Source organism: Homalodisca vitripennis, chromosome 5, assembly GCF_021130785.1.
Source record: "Homalodisca vitripennis isolate AUS2020 chromosome 5, UT_GWSS_2.1, whole genome shotgun sequence".
NCBI classification, from domain to species: domain Eukaryota; kingdom Metazoa; phylum Arthropoda; class Insecta; order Hemiptera; family Cicadellidae; genus Homalodisca; species Homalodisca vitripennis.
The window spans coordinates 103,007,116-103,024,694 of record NC_060211.1 but is presented as its reverse complement, the minus strand read 5'-3'; the positions used below and the strand labels follow the sequence as shown (position 1 = coordinate 103,024,694).

Here is a 17,579-nt window from a genome sequence, read left to right as displayed (position 1 = left end):
TTTTTCTTATTTTTGAATTAAAAAATCTTAAAATCTATTTTTTTACCTAAAAATCTATAAAGATATATTTTAAAGTTATTTTAATGTTGTTAGACAATTTTTTATACTTCAGACTTTTTCTGTGTACACAATTTCATTCTGGACATTTTGGTGTGTAATACAAGATAATAGCATAAAAAATAGCAAAAATATTAATTTTTTACGAACAGTATGCAATACAGCTGTTTCTGCTCCGGGGATTCTCTGTAGTTCTTAGGTCAAATGGTTTTGGTACGTTTTTCCCACCATCAATATTTTGGTCTGGGGTTCAAAGGGTTAATGGAAGTATCACCATTACACTGTTAATTAAAAAAAAATATGTATCTTATTAAACAGTTTTTGGAAAAGTTAATAAGTCAATAATTTTATTATTTTTATAAATTCTTTTCATTAATATTTAGGAATATTGAGTAACTTTTTAATAAGATTTCTATCACAAAAGTGGTGTATATAATTAACCCTAGAACTGTTAATCGACATAATTATGTCGGTTAATGCCGCTTTTGTGATGTTAACCGTCAAAATTTTGTCGATCAAACATTCCCTCGTATAATTACTTTTTATAATATACTCCGGTAACGTATCGATATAATTCATGCACCATTGAATTCGGGAAGAAAAATGCTAAGGAACAGATGAGTTTTATTCCTCTTTGTATTATGGTTATGACGTAGCAAGCTTGTTATTTTGAACGTAAAAGAAAACGCGACGCCGTTTGTTGTGACCGCCATATTGCCGCTGCCGTTCTGTATCACTTTCGTGCCGAGCTGTGGATATTTGTAAGTTTTAATAGTTTTACGCGTGTTTTAGTGTCGTATTTAATGTGTAGTGTGTTGTTTGATGTCGTAGTAGTGCAAACATATATATTTTAGAATAAATCAATTTCTATTTACTGAAATATGTTTGAGAAATTACCGACTTTGTGTAGGCTATGGCAAAATGACTTGGCTAAAATTCATTTCACATAGTTTGTTATTGTTTTCACTTACTAAACATTATTTATAGCACTCTTTTAGCTCTGAAGTAACTATTTATTTTTGGTAAATAGATAGTTTTCACAATAAAATATATATTTCCTGTAATTTCTTTGGTTATATATAATAACTGTTTGGGTTATTATATATTTTTTCAATATCTTTAGTTATATTTATAGTTTTCTAACTACATAATATTTCCTATTACTTATAAACCATAAATTTATAAATTTTGATATAGTACAAGCTTTAGAAACTATTTTATATTTTGCTGAATGAAAATTTTTCGCAAAATTTTTGTATAATGGCAAAATTTAACTTTTTTTACTTTTCAAAAAATAATTTATGGTAATTATTTCATTACTACTGTATATTCTATTTTATTCTAAGTAATAAAATATGCAAAATAACATGTATTCATAGATAAATGTATTAGCAAAACTTGTTTTACCAAAGTCTTACGTGTACACCCGATTTTCAGAATTTATACGCATCGCTGCTTTTTGTTCTATAGCTTTATGATGCTTTCATAAATGTGTATAATGTTTATATTTTTCTGAAACTAGATAAAATTTGACACAGAATGGCTATCTCACTTATAAATATTTCTCACTATAACTTCATTTGCTAGGTATGGTCCCCCCCAAATTTAAGAAATATTTTTCGTAAACTTTATATTTGATTAAAAAAAGTGTTTATTAGAAAATTTTTGATGGTTAATTTTACAATATAGTGCAATTCTACGTTTAATTCTGAACACAAAAATATATACTCTTATTTATATTGCTTTTATTTTATATTTTTAATAATTTTAAAAAAAAAACCTTGCGCGAAGCTCCAAAACAGCCCGACACTACAGGATGAAATGACCGCCAGTTCTAGGGTTAACTGTTACAATGAAAGATAGAAATACCATAGTAGTGAGTATAAATGTTGAATCTGTGCTATCTCTAACTCAGATGCAAACTTTGGTTTTTTTATTTTATTTTACATTCCATTTCTATTTTAGACTGTAGATCTCTCATTTAGTTTCAAATATATATATATAAACTGTACCCCGTGGTCAAAGGCAAGTGGTATTCATGTTTAAAATAAGAGTTTGAATTCATATTTTTATCAGTTTGTTGAAAAAGGGTTAGGAGCTTAATACATTATGTAGCATATGTAGTGTCAACAAAACACGTAACAAATGTTTATAATAAAAATGCTTTCGTATTTTTCATAAAATGTTGTATGTTAATTAAAAAACAAATTATACTTGTACTGCATAAGAGACCATAGAATTCTAAATAAAACTCATGTAATACATATTCCTGCATTAAAAACGAATATGCAATTGTAATATAAAATGGAACATTACCAGTTAACAAGGGTACATTTTTTTCAGTTACATATCTACAATTAATTACATAAAATTGTTGTAACAAAAGCTATAGCATTAATACTAATATACTTTTTGTGCTTGATTACATAAAAAAACTTCATTATTGGCATTTAGGTTATCATGACACAAACTCAGTATAAATAATATAATGTTTAGCTTGTATGTTAGCTGTCAAATAAAAATATTGTCACAGTCAGTCAAGTGAATAAAAACTAAATGCTAAAAAAAAAAAACAATACTGACTTGTTGCATAACAGGTTTTCTTCCATGTCAATAAATTAGTCATTTCCTTGCAAACTTTCATTTAGAGTTTTAGTTTATTAGTAGATATAAAAAGAGAAGAATCGTATTTACACATACTTCCAGCTAGAGCTATTTTACAAGTAAATACTCAAGGATTTCTACAAATTTGTCCAAGACATTGCAGAAAAGGTTTTCCATATTCTTGTTGGTCCACACCTACATCATATGCCACTCCACTTTTAAACCCTAGGTTACTTAAATACAGCACTATCTGTGTTTTTGCACTGGGTTTCAACGCCCCACCACAGTTCTCTTGCGTATCTTAAAAAAGTTATGTTACAAAATTAATAATTTCTGTCTCAATTTTCAATTCTACCAAGATGCTATAAGACAAAAACCGGTTTAATATCAATAAGTGATCTCACAGGTTGTCATAATCTGAAATGAATTACATCTCTGTACTACAAAAATATACTTTCAGCACACTTCCAACAAATTCAGAACCATTATTGTCTATTGTGATCTTAAATCTTAGTTAATGTATAGATTATGTAAACACATCAGTGCATTTACATAATTTGTCAGTAGTTGTATCCATTATTAGTAATGATTAGTTAGTATCTCTTATAATTTATGAATTGTTACAGAGAGTATACCTTCATTAGAAAACCAGTTAGAAAGATATAAAAAGTTTTTATTGGAGAAAACCTCAAAATTAGAACAGCTGGAAAAAGAAGTAGAGGTAAGTGAAGAAAAAATGAGCAATTTATGATACGTTTTGTATTTTTTAATAAATTTGATACACTTTGGGGATATCAATATTGCTGTTGCATTGAGTGTAACTGTAAACAAATATCTATTAAAAAATAGGTAGTAATAAATAACATGTACATAATTACCACTAATTGTGGTAAGCTGTTTTGTTAATGTATGTGTACTCAGGAATGTAAAATATTTGAGGAGGCATTAATCAAGAAAAAGAAATGGTAGTAAAAGATTAAAAGAAAATCAAGAGAAGAGTACACCTCCACAAAAAAAACCAAAAATTACTTTGTGGAAAAGTGTAATGTTTACTTTGTTAAACAAAGGTTTTAAAACTATACACAAGCATTGAAGATAAAAGAGTTTTCCACGTTACATTGCATCTTCGATTTTTCAATCTTTATTGTGTTGATTACAGTAACCTGTCAAAGGTAATTCAAACTGGAATTAGTAGATAAAGTTAGTTGTTGCTCCCAGAAAAAAAAAAAATATTATTCTGACATATTGCTGTAAAAATAAAATCATCAGTTATTAGTTTTTTGACCATCCCGAAATTGTGACTAAAATAAAATAGGTTTTATATCCTACTAAATTATTTTTTTCAATTCAAACAATTGTTTTATTTTTTATTTAGAATAGTTACAGAGTGCATGTTGTGATTGAAGCATATACTATAATAGCAGTTTCAGTAAGAACGTAGTCGTTGTAAATCCAGATCTAAATAATCATGCATAAACCTAAGTGTATAAAAACAGCCTGCAACCCTCCAACTGATTGCTAAGAAGCCGTCTTCAGGACATTACAGCATTCTAAGCATTCTATTTATTGCATCACTATTTATCATCTCTTTTTGTTTTTATATACAAACTTGTATTTATGGTTTTTTTAATTCTAACAAAATGGCTAGTTAAAAAGTCTAAGCAGCTTTGGAGCACAGGCCCAACATTGCAGAGTACAATTTTAGTTCCACAATTAGCCAGTAGTTAGCCTACGATTGATTATAATGGCTAAAAATAGGTTTTATTCCTACTGTCAGTCCAATCCAATGTCGTGTGTTCTTATGTTGACATGTTTCTAAGCTTAACCTTCATTGTCGGACCTTAGGAGCCGTTGTGGTCCCTGTTTACGTTTACTGGTTATACATAAATTTCCGCGTATAACCATCTCGGTGCGAACCCTTTGAATTTTAATTAAACCAATATTGATCTGTTACACGATATCTTCAATGACAGTGATTTAGCCGTTTTTCATCAAAATTCCTTTCAACTTCTTTTGCTATTTTATAGAATTACTAGACCTATTTGTAACTTCCTGCAGCTACTGTTTTACTGACATTTACTGTCTCAATGTTATTTTTACAGTTCTTTGTACAAGACATGTAGTTTTATTTTAATTTGACAATACAAACAAACAATTCTTGTACAAATGAGGATTTGTTTCGATTTAGTTTACCTTATAGGCATAATCATTTTTCAAATGCCACCATATTTTAGGGAATTTAATAACATCTGCAATGAAGTATAGTAATAAAAACATGAGTATATTCTCCTGTGACAGAGCGGCCCAATCAATTCAGTCTGGTAGCGCCTGAGGCACATTGTGGTAATATGACCAGGAGAGGATAAAGGCAAATTGAACATTACTTGTCATATGTTTTTATTGATACAGTTTTATCTGCAAATAATTTAAAGTAGTATATTCTGAGAAGCAGGTAGTCACACTAATCACATGATATTTTTAAGATTTCATAATGAAGAGAAATAAAAATGAAAGTGTCGATAAATTGCCTTCACATAACCTCCTACATCCAGGAAGGAGGTGTGAAATTTTATGTTCTAACTCCTTTGTAGCTTGAATTCAATGTGTGAGTTCTACAAGATTACTAGCAGTTACCCGTGGTCTACACGCAATTCCAAAGGCTCCGTACATGTAATAGCACTTCTAGTTCGAGTTAATTATATTTTCAACACTAATTTTGGATTTTCCTTGTTTCCCCGATAAATATATCTATATACACACATACATACATAGGTCTATGAAGCTTACTTCTGTCAAAAGACAACTAAGGTGGGTTTTATAGTCTTGAAATTTATAGTAACAGTTATATAGTAATTTGTCTGTGATATTTGCTGTACAGTACTGACTAAAATAAAATGTACAGTTCAAATTATAATTGTACTGAAACTTTTAATTTTCTTATCTGAATCTTAATATTGACAGCGGTTGTAGAAAAGGTTGAAATAAGAAGTGTTGTTACCATCAAGCCTACTCTACGCTTTCAAGACTATATGTAAAAAAATAAAAATAGTGGTTAAATTAATTAAAAATAGTTGTGCTGTCTAATGTTTACACAGAAAAGCTGATTGTTTTAACAGGACTTTTCAATTAACAAAATTTGTTTGCAGAAATTTAACTTTAGATAACAAGATGGGATTTTTTACAACTTAAGAGACCAGTGTCCATAGTCCGGAAGGGTTTTCGAAATAAGAACAGGCCTGTTATTAACCAGAGACATTAAGAATGTCTATGTAAAATTTCAGTACAATCGCTATAGTAGTTTTTATGTGATTGAGTAAAACATACATATGTTAACACAAAAGACAGGCACCATTAGATTTTTATTTAATAGTATGGACCTTAGCAGGAAACATAACTGTAAGCTGACGTATTTAGAATAAACTATAAGAGTACAACAAGGGCGTGAATGAAGTAAGGACCTTCTGCTATCACTATCACTTGTAGATGGCATATGTAAACCATTTTAACATAAATTGGCTTTAGATTCTTTCTATATTCTGCAGTTGCATTCATTTATTGGTGCTCAAAACAGCCACCTTGCTTAGTGTCTGTATTAAAAGTTGTTTATAGTTTTTAAATTATTTGTGATGATTTTAAAAAATAATTTTCATGTGAAAATGAAACAACAATTTGTTTACTATTTTGGATATTGTTTAGTTCCTCTGCCTTATTCTTATGAACACAAGGTAAAGGACATTTCAGTACATAAATACTTCTCAAAAGGTTAAAATACAATGATAACATAATTAGTTTTTATTTCTCAAAATGTATTTGATTTTGCATATAGTATGTTTTTAAGATTTAATATTTTTCAGGAATTGAAGAAGCCAAAGCCTTATGAAGAAAGAAGTTCACGGTTTGATAGTGATGATATTAGTTTAGATCATCAAAAGTCCAAAGAGGAACTCGAGATGTACCTGTGTCTTAGAAATTTTATTAGTGAACTTGGAGAGGAAGTAAAAGCCATACAAGAGAACAGAATATCTCACTTACCACTGGCATGTGTAAATAAACAAGTCAATCTGCAGTCTAGTGTAGAAGAAGACATTGATGATAAACATGTGTTTGAAAGTACAGCACATATGGAGAATAGTACCAAATTAAGTGAGATTGAACACAACTTAAGTGGTTACGGTGATGCAACTAACATTCCTTTTAACAGTAAATGTTTACATAATATAGCTAATTGTGATGAATTAAAAGAACTGAAATCCCAATGTGAATTACTGAAGCAAAAATTGGAAGAAGAAGTTGTTTTAACTAAAAACTTAAAGACTGAGTTAAATTCTGTAAATGAACTTGTATGTACTGTTAGAACCAACTTGAAAACAAGCAGAGAAAATTATGAAAATGACAACTTTAATTTTAAAACATCTATACAAACAGATAGCGATATATTAAGCGATCTGAATTTTTGCATAGACAGTCTTTATAGTACTAGAAAAGAATTCATTGAATTAGAAAACCTAAAAGTTAAATTGGAAGATGAAGTTAGAAACATCAAAGACAAGTTAAGTTTACTAAAATCTGATCAAGCCATACAAACTGATTATGATTCAGATAAGATACAACATGAAGAAGAAATGTCCATAAGTGAATTAATGGATGTAAATGATGAACTTAAACAGAAATTGGAAATTCTTGAAAATGAGTATAGTAATTTGCAAGATAAGGAGGTTTCTTTGTCTACAACTGTCAATGATCTAACACTAGAAAATCAAAAACTTCAAAGTAAAATTGAGAGTTTAAACATTGCGCTTGAAGGCATGAAAAAAGACTATATTGTACAACAAATGTCTTCAGAACAAGCTTCTTTGGATTTTGATAAAAATGCAAGTCTCTTAAAAAATCAAATTTCCAGTTTAGAAGAAGAATTAAAGAATACCAACATAAATAATTCTTTGCAATTAGATTCAAAAGAAAAAAATATAACCATTTTAAAGGAAAATAATTGTGAAATTTTACAAAGAAACAGTGTTTTACAGTTAGAAAACGATAAATTAAAAAGTGAATTAGAAAAAAGCAATGCTGATAGAAAAATATTATCTGAAGACCAAGAAAAACTTTTGAATGAAATGATCATATTAAGGGCACAACATGATGACTTAACAATTGAAAACAAGTCTGTTAGTAAACAAAATGTTGAATTTGAAAATACTGAAGAAATGACACAACATGAAGAAATATCCATCAGTGAATTAATGGTTGCAAATGAAGAACTTAAACAGAGATTGGAAAGTCTAACAAAAGAGTATGATGGTTTGCTGGATAAGGAGGATTCGTTATCTACAACTGTGAATGATCTAACACTAGAAAATCAAAAACTTCAAAGTAAAATTGAGAGTTTAAACATTTCGCTTGAAGGCCTGAAAAAAGACTATATTGTACAACAAACGCGTTTGGAACAAGCTTCTTTAGATTTTAATAGAAATACAAATCTCTTAAAAGATCAAATTTCCAGTTTAGAAGAAGAATTAAAGAATACCATCATAAATAATTCTGTGCAATTAGACTCAAAAGAAAAAAATATAACCATTTTAAAGGAAAACAATAGTGAACTTTTAGAAAGAAATAATGTTTTACAGGTAGAAAATAATAAATTAAAAAGTGAATTGGAAGAAAGCAACAGAGATAGAGAAATTTTAATTGAAGAGAAAGATAAACTCTTAAATGAAATGATTTCATTAAAGATGCAAAATGATGAATTAACAAGTGAAAACAAATCAATTTGTGAAAAGGTTGTTGAACTTGAAAACTATAACAAAAAAGCTTGTAATGATCTGTTAGTCGCAGCAGATGAAAAAGAGAAATCACTACATGAATTAAGTTTATTGAAACAAAATTATGATACTGTGAACTCTGAGAAAATTATTCTTACAGGCAAGGTAAGTAATTTAGAAAATGATGCTGAAAAAATGAAAAATGACCTTGCCCTTATACTAGAGGAAAAAGAGAAATTACTTTGTGATACAAGTTTATCAAGAAAAGAATGTGATAACATTATTACGGAGAAAAATATGCTTGATGAGAAGATAAATAAATTAGAAAATCAGTGTGAAAAAACAAGCATAGAACTAGAACTCTCCTTAAAGAAAGTAACACAATTAACTGAGGAAATGAGTTCTTTGAGAAAAAATCATAAAGAACTTATTGAAGAAAATAAAAATCTACATAACACAATTGACAGAGTTAAAAAAGAACTTGAAAGTAACAAATCCAAATATTTGTCTACATCCGAGGAAAAAAATAAAATGTCTGATGAAATGCAATTGTTAAAAAAAGAACAAGAAAGCTTAATTATTATCAAAGATACCCTCCAAAGCAAAATTCTAAGTTTAGAAGATGAACTAAATGGTACTAAGAAAGAAATTTTGTCATCTACAGAAAACAAGAATAAATTGAATAACACAATACAAGAACTAAAAAAAGAATGTGAAATCAAAACTGTTAAAATGAGTGAAATTCAGAAAAACTTTGATAACTTATTACCTAGGTATGAAAAACTTCAAAAAGAAATCACTGAACTAACGGAGGCTAAACTTAAATTACATGATGAACTAGATATCCTAAAAAAAGAATACAGTGATACTTTTCAGACCTTAAATGTGACTAAAAAACAACTTGAAGACCAACTAACATATAGTGCAGATTTGGATAAAAAATTAAGTGCTTGTTCTGAGACTTTAAAAAGAAAGTGCAATGATGTTGAAGAAAAGTGCCTAGAAAATGCAAGTCTTAGGACTGATTTAGAAGACTTGTTGATTAAACTCAATAACAAAAGTTCAGTGGTTGAATGTTTAGCTAAAGACAAGGAGCTCTTAATAAACAATTTATTATTGAGAGTGGACTCAATGAAAAATATTAAAAATTTACAACAAAATATTGCAGTTTTCATACAACAGTTCAGAGCTGAAATGATCAAAGAGTTAAATGATGTCAAGTACAAAGTCCAAAATGAGTTAATGCACCATATAAACATAAATTTAGAAAATGAAGCATGCACTAAAAAAATTGCAGAGGCAGAAAATAAAAGTAAACAAGATATTGACTCTTATAAGAGAAAAATAAATTATCTTCTTATAGAACTTCAGAACCTTATTGATATGTCAAATAGTCAATTATCTGACAAGGATAACTCTTTAGATTCTGTAGATAGAGTTAGACATTGTGTGAACTCCAATAACAATGTAATGGAGCAGTGTAATGGATCAGAAGAGAACAGCAGTCCGGAATCATTGGACACAAAACTATGTGAACTTAGAAGAAACATTTTATTTCATCAAAATAGATGTGACAGCCTGGAAATTGAAATAAATAAAGCTGTGAATATTATAAAGTCTACCAGAAGAGTTTTGAAAGCCATTCTTGAAGACAAAATTCTAAGTCCTATAGTTAAATTAGATGGAGATGGAATGGAAGTTGATGAAACAATAACTAAAAAAATTCAAGAAGATGTTTTGGGTATGGAATTGTTCTTAAAGAGTCACGAATCCAAGAAAAGCTATAATAATAATAATGCTCCTCATAATGCAGATTTTCCAAATGGTGTGTTCATTACCGTGGAGGACACCCTCCAAAACATAAATTCACTTACTGTAGACAAAGAGTGCAAGAAAATGGAAGTTGGCCAATTACGGCAGGAAATTAGAATAAAAGATGATATGATTAACAAACTGCAACAAGTAATTTTAGGAAGGGCTGAAGAGGGTGAAATCGCTTTAATAGATAAGTCAACACTTACTTTTACACAACCTACAGTAACTGATAATGAAAAAATTAATGAAAGACAACTTGTGTTGGAACATGAAAACAAGTCCTTGTTAGAAAAACTTCAAAATATTCAAGAAAAGTATGAATTAAATATAAAAAGCTTAATTACAAAATATGAGCAGAAAATTGAAGAGAAAGAAAAACAGATCAAGACTTCTGAATTTGAAATTTTAGGTTAGTATCATATACATCAATATTGCACTTCTATTTAGTAAATTAATTCTGTTATTGATGGGATATAATAATTTTGCTAACAGTGAGTCAAAGTTTTTCAACAGGCTCAGTAGTAACATAGTTGAGGATTACAAGATAGTTGTTAAACATCCTAAATATATATTTTAAACTAAACAATCAATGCACTACAATTAAATCTTTACTATTATAATCTACAGGGTGGGGCAGGGAAGTATCCCTAACTTTGAAGGTAAATTAAAAAAAAACGAAAAGTGTTAGAACAAAACTTTATTGTGGCATCGAAAGGGTACAGATGGAAGTTAATTCTTACTTTGTTTTAAACAATACATCATTCAAGTGATGTCCCTCATTGTCAACACACTGATCTAGTCTGGTTCTGAAGTTCTGCATAACTCTGCGAAACATTTGTTGTGGAATGCGGGCAACTTCAACGTGAATTGCATCCTTCAAGTCTTGTAGGGTTCTGGGTTGATGTTTAAACACTTCACTCTTGAGGTATCCCCATAAAAAGTAATCACACGGAGTTAAATCCGGCGAGCTCGCAGGCCATGGAATGTCACCATACCGGGAGATTAATCGCCCGGGGAACATTTCTCTCAAAACAGCCATCGAATGTCTAGCAGTATGGGCTGTGGCACCATCCTGCTGAAACCACACTACTCCAAAATTATTCTGTTGCAATTGTGGTGCAAGAAATTGTTGGAGCATGTTTACATACCGCTCGGAATTGATGGTAACACAACGATTGTCCTCCTCGAAGAAATAAGGCCCAATTATGCATTCACTGCTGATTGCACACCAAACAGTCACTTTTTCACTGTGTAGAGGCCTCTCATGAACTACCCTAGGGTTTGCACCACTCCAATAACGCATATTCTGCTTATTAACAACTCCAGAAATGTGGAAGTGCGCTTCGTCACTAAACAAAACTCGTGCATCATGAGGCAAGTCAGCAATTAAAGTTTCACATGCCTGTACTCGTTGTTGCCAGTCCCGTTGTGTGAGTTCTTGAACGATGACCATCTTGTATGGATGGAAGTGGAGTTCTTCGTGGAGAATACGACGCACAGTGCGATTAGACAATGCAAGGGCGGATGCATGCTTGCGGGCAGAACGCTTAGGAGACTGCAAGATCGATCTTCTGACACGGTCAATGTTTTCTGGAGTTCGGACAGTTCTCCGAGCCCCAACTCTCTTTTTCACTACACTACCACATGCACGGAAGTTTTCCACCCACAACAAAATGGATTTGCGGTCAGGAACAGGGTTGCGAGGGGGAATCCGATAACGAGTTCGCAGCGCACGCTGCACTGCAACAATAGACTTATTCTGAGAAAAATACGTCTCGACAGCAAAAGCGCGTTGCTCATTCGACCAAGCCATGTCTACAACTGACAGCGCTACTATCGGAAAATTCCGTGGCCACAGCGTCATTCGAACCTACCCCCACTCCTCCAACATGTCCCCACTACTCACAATGCCACCTCGAAAGTAGGGATGTTTCCCTGCCCCACCCTGTATAAGTAACTCCATTTTTTACACATGCACTGAAGTTTTTGAGGAGAATTTCTAGAGACTTGGTATAGGTTTGTGTTAGGAAATTTGTGACAACAGGGTTCACATCATGAGATGGCAAAACAATATGTTATAGAAGTTTGTTATCCAATGTAAATTAAATTAAGTTTAATGATTAATAAGAAACCTATCATGGAGTTCATGTTCAGGAAGAAGAGTCCTGCTTATCTGATAGAAACGAGAGCATGGGTATGAAAAACTCAGTTAACATGGAAAACAATTATATGGTTAAGCTTAATCTAAGGTTATTAGAAACATCATCTAAATAATATTACTATCTTAACTGTCATGTGATTTTAGCACAAGAGTAAAAATTTAAATTGTTAATACAGCAAAGTCAAGCAATTTTGTAATACAAAAAAGTACAGGCTTTAAAAATACCTGTCATGTATATTAAAAAAAATATTCTGTTTAGATAGATTTCATAAAAATGTGCCTATTGCAAGGACCCTCATGACACGGAATGTCCTGGAAAGCTATCCATTTTCTCTGATCATGGCTCCCAGGACTCAAACCTACTATAATCTGAAATTTTGTGTGAGTGTGTGTGTATGTGTGGCAGCCATTTGCATTTTTGAAAACTTAACTTAGCTATGCCATTATATTCCCAACATGACAGGTTCTTTTTAAATAATTATAATTTATTAAAAAATCACTCTTTTTTACGTCTTCAAATTTCAAGATTGTTCAAAGTTTGCCAAAGGAAGGAAGTATCTCAGCAAAAAAAGTGTGTTAGAATTCTCAGGTCATGTTCAATAATGTTTGCTGTCGCATGTTTTTTTATATTTTGTAAAATTTTCAAGTTGCTACTTTAAAAGGTTTTGAGTAGTATTCAACATTGTGAACAGAATACCTGTCATAATTTTTAATAAATTCAGACTAAGTTTGGTATAGATACAGTATTTGTACATAGCTTGGAGGAGTTCATGAACCTGTCTTAACCAATAAGAGGTTTCATAATGGCGGTCATTGGCATTTATGCAAACATCTTATTTAACTCAACTAATTCCGTTATATAAACAGAAAATAACAAATGTTTTTGAATTTTTCAGTAAATTTAAATAACTAATAGTTTTGCACATTTCTGGGTCCCTTTTGAGGTTTGGCTGATAAAAGATTTCAATATGGTAACCATTTGCATTTATGCAAGAATTTTTATCTCTCGTATAACAAAAATCGAAATTGGTATTTCTTATAAAATTGTTAAGCAACTTTTATGCTTACTCATTTTTTGATAACTCAACCAATAAAATATTTCAAGATGGTGTTTTTTTAGATGTTTTTCAGAAGTACATCTATAACATTGAATATTTGTAAATGAACATGTTTATAAACATTATTTCAGATTGATTGCAACTAAATCAAGTCTATGACTTTACAAATTGGTATGCGTATAATGATTTACTTGTAAGGTTTCTAAATATTTGAAAGTGTTACGAGTATATTAATAATAAGCCAACATTGAACTTTATCATACACTCACCGTTGTGCAAAATAAACGTTTAAACTAATAGTTTGACATTTTAAAATGATATCAACATGTGAAATATACCTTTCTTCTGACTAAGCCAACACCTAAACCCAACTAACATAAAATATTTCAATCTTACCGCGGCGGGCAACCTTCAGTCAGATGTTTTTCGGTTTATTATCTGTTAGCCGCACTACCAACAGCGTGTTCTCTTAGATGGCTCTACTAATGGAAAGTACTTGGACAATCAAGACAGTGCTGTAATTCCCACATTAATCACACAATCTTATTGTTGATAATTATACCCATAAATTAATCAATCCTCGTATACCAAAGCACGAGTTACTCAGTCAATGCATACTGAGTTCACCCTTTTGCATTATAGATTAAAGAAATACAATGTAAAGTTTAAGTTTGTTTTTGTAAATGGTCTTTAAACAATTAGTTTTAAATGTTTTCATTTATTTACACAGTCAAATGAACAACTTTCGTCTTTAGGATTTTCCTTTAAGAAACTTTCTATTTGTTTTTACGTGAATAGTTATAGTGTCCTAAAGTAATTTTTTAACCCTTTCACCGCCATGACCTTTTTCAAAAAGTGTACCCAAAACCGCCAAGCATTTTATGTATAGTGTTACCCTAAACCGCCAAGCCCAAAATGGGAAATTTGCAAGCTTTTGGTAAAATGCTTATTACTATGCACCATAACAAGATATCATTATAATTTTTGTTTTGTTTTGTTGCCAATGAAGTGGAGCACCGAAAAAAGTAAATAACATGGTATATCAGAAATTAAAAATAAAATTATAACCTTTTTTACAAAATTTTTTTTATTAAAAAAATTTTTTGTTCGTTAATTAGGTAATGTGGGGTTATTTTTTTATCACTATGAGACTGTCATTACCTTATAAAGTATCATTTCAAGAACATTTCCACTAATTTTTATAACAATATGTTCATAAATACATTTTTTAGAAGATTTTATATGTGAAACTTCCTAATGATGCCCATATTTATAATTGTTGCCAAGAATCCTTTTACTTCCTCAACAGTAAGGTTGACCCACTGTCTAAGGCGACTTGTAGGTGAGAGTGAGTTCTGACGGGATTGAATGTAAGCCTGGGCATATTTGTTGGTTTCTGTAGTTATGGCATTTAAAAGACAATTGGTGAAGAATAAGTAAAAATATTGTAAGGGTGCAGAGTTCCAGGGAGGGCAGTGCCTGGGGCCAGATAATTCTGAAAAATGAAAGCTGTGGTTATATCCTGGATCGTGTTCGTCCTCCACATCATCCCAATCACTACTGTCTGGGCTAGGAGGATTAGGAGTCACATTATGTGCAGGCCTAGGACCACTGTTTGAAGCTCCACCTCTTCCAGGTCTAGGCCTACCCCTTTTGCACCCCTAGGCCTAGGTGTGTGTAACGTAATGTTGGCATTTGCATTAGGCACATCATTTTCACTGTCGGACAAGTCTGTACTAGAACTACTAGTTAGTGTATGACCAACACGTTGAAGTGGGGTTTGGGCAAGGCCAGAAGGTCCAGCCACATTGAAATCATTAGTACCAAAAGGTCTCTGAACAGGCAAAAATCCAGGGCCAAGTCGAGTTTCAGGGGTAGGGTCGTAGTCGGGATCATCGTCTGTGTCATCAACTTCATCAGAGCTAGATCTACTTGATGAACTTTCCCTCAAAGAACCTACATCTTCATCGTCTAAAAAGTGAATACCGGAGGTTATAACTTGAGAAACAAGGGTACCTTCACTTACAGGTGATCGAGGTCGTTTCCTGTTTTCCATACTAATTGACACAGAACACTGTATCACAATATAACACTAATACTAAGTAAAAACTTTGTAAACTAACACTTATTGAATAAGTAATTTGCACGTTTTACTAAGGTTATAACAGTAAGCTGCAAACACAACACGTAAACTGTATACAAATAGCTGCAGACTGACTGTCAACTATCGAGAGCAAATGAGCAGACAGCTGATGACTTGATCGCGTTCGTCTTGATTGTTCCGTACTATATAAAGTGACAATTGTCCTATTTTATGGTATTTTGATACAGTGCAACTCTTATGCTTTCAAATGGTATGCAATAATCATATAAAATTACCATGGATATTATAATAAACAATTAAAAACTAAAAGCCGATCTCATCGGCCCTTGGCGGTTTTGGGAAGAACATCGAGAGCCGATGACATCGGCTCTTGGCGGTTTTGAGAAGAACATCGAAAGCCGATGACATCGGCTCTCGGCGGTGAAATTAAGGGTTTTTATGAACATCCTGTATAAATTAAATAATTATTTTGAACTGCTTTTTAGGGGCAGAAAAAAGGCACATAGTAAATGAAATGAAAGAACAAATTGAAAATCTTCAACAAGATCTTGATGAGAGGGGAGATGCGTTTGAGAAACTGTACGAAGAACATCAACAGAGTGTAAAAGTAAGTCTTGGAATTGTTTAAGATTATATTATTTTGTTCACCCCTGCATACGATTACAAAAAAGGTTTATAACTAATGTCAATTAAAGAAATTGTTTAACCCTGGAACTGGCGAGTGTTTTAGTACTTCATACATTGCCTCATATTTATTTTATTATTACATGTTTACTATAAAGTACCTATGTCATATTATATATTTATTTATTCAGCATTGTTTAAGGAACATTTTTACATAATATAATTAAAACAAAAAAATACCCTTACTCTAACTCTCCATGAAAAAAAAAAATTTTTTTTTTTAAAGAAAAGTTAGTTCAAAGTTTTTGATTTATAAAATTGTTGTTGTTAGTGATATGCAAAATCCAAAATATAGAAAAGGAAGAGCATTTAATTCTGAGTAAAAATAAAACAACATATAGTTTATAATGTATTTATTTTTACATGTGGTAAACAATACAAAAATCATACACTGACATTCGAAAGTGCTACTTACCAACAAAAGTAAGAACTTCAAAGCCCACTTGGATTTGTACAATCTTGTAACTATTAGTTTATATTAATTTTCTATTTTTTAATTTTTTATTATATTTTTTTTAATTATGTTCTGATTGAATGTCTAAATCGGAATCCTCATCGTTGCTTATTTCATGTTCAACTAGTTCTCGAATGTCACTTGAACGATCGCGGAAATTACGATCCATTACGTGCGCAACTAGTGCGGTACGCGGGAGAATGTAAACAAACAGTTCAGAGATTATAAAACGTATGGACGTGTAACGAAACTATAAAATTATTTATTAGTGTATTATTTACATAAATTGAACCTTCCTCTTTCGATTGGTATCAATGTACAACTAGTTCTCGAATGTCACTTGAACGATCGCGGAAATTACGATCCATTATGTAAACACGCACAAAAAACTTACTATTATTGTGTCATATACACAACCATCATTACAAACAAACAATAAACCAGACAAAACACCATGCAGCTGACGAAATAACAATAGCCGAATAAACCAGTTGACTCATTGTTGCACGCGCAACTAGTGCGGTACGCGGGAGAATGTAAACATACAGTTCAGAGATTATAAAACGTATGGACGTATAACATACGTAACAAACGTAAAACATTGAGAAATAAAAGACGTATTAAAACACCCAATATCGGGCGTTTGCCAGTTCCAGGGTTAATAGTGACTTTCTATTATACTAGTGCTATGAATTGGGTGAAGAAACTGGTAGAGAGAAACAAAGAAATGTGAATGGACTAATGTTTGTTTGAGGCAATAATGTTTCATTGCTCTCAGCTGTTAGTTCACTATTTAGATATTGTTTCTCAAGTTTTAGACAAGGATTCATAATTGTTGTCATTAGTTGTAACAAACCAATCATTAACTGTCAGGGCGGGGTCC

General features: G+C 31.3%; 1 protein-coding gene across 1 annotated transcript in view; it reads left to right on the top strand.

Annotated features, from left to right (window-relative positions):
• Positions 1-17,579, top strand: part of LOC124362602 (golgin subfamily A member 4-like) — a 41,254-nt gene that overhangs the window by 13,237 nt on the left and 10,438 nt on the right. The window contains exons 7-9 of the mRNA XM_046817251.1: positions 3,288-3,382; positions 6,516-10,644; positions 16,044-16,165. Coding sequence (XP_046673207.1) covers positions 3,288-3,382; positions 6,516-10,644; positions 16,044-16,165 — 4,346 coding nt within the window. The remainder of the gene's footprint in view (positions 1-3,287; positions 3,383-6,515; positions 10,645-16,043; positions 16,166-17,579) is intronic.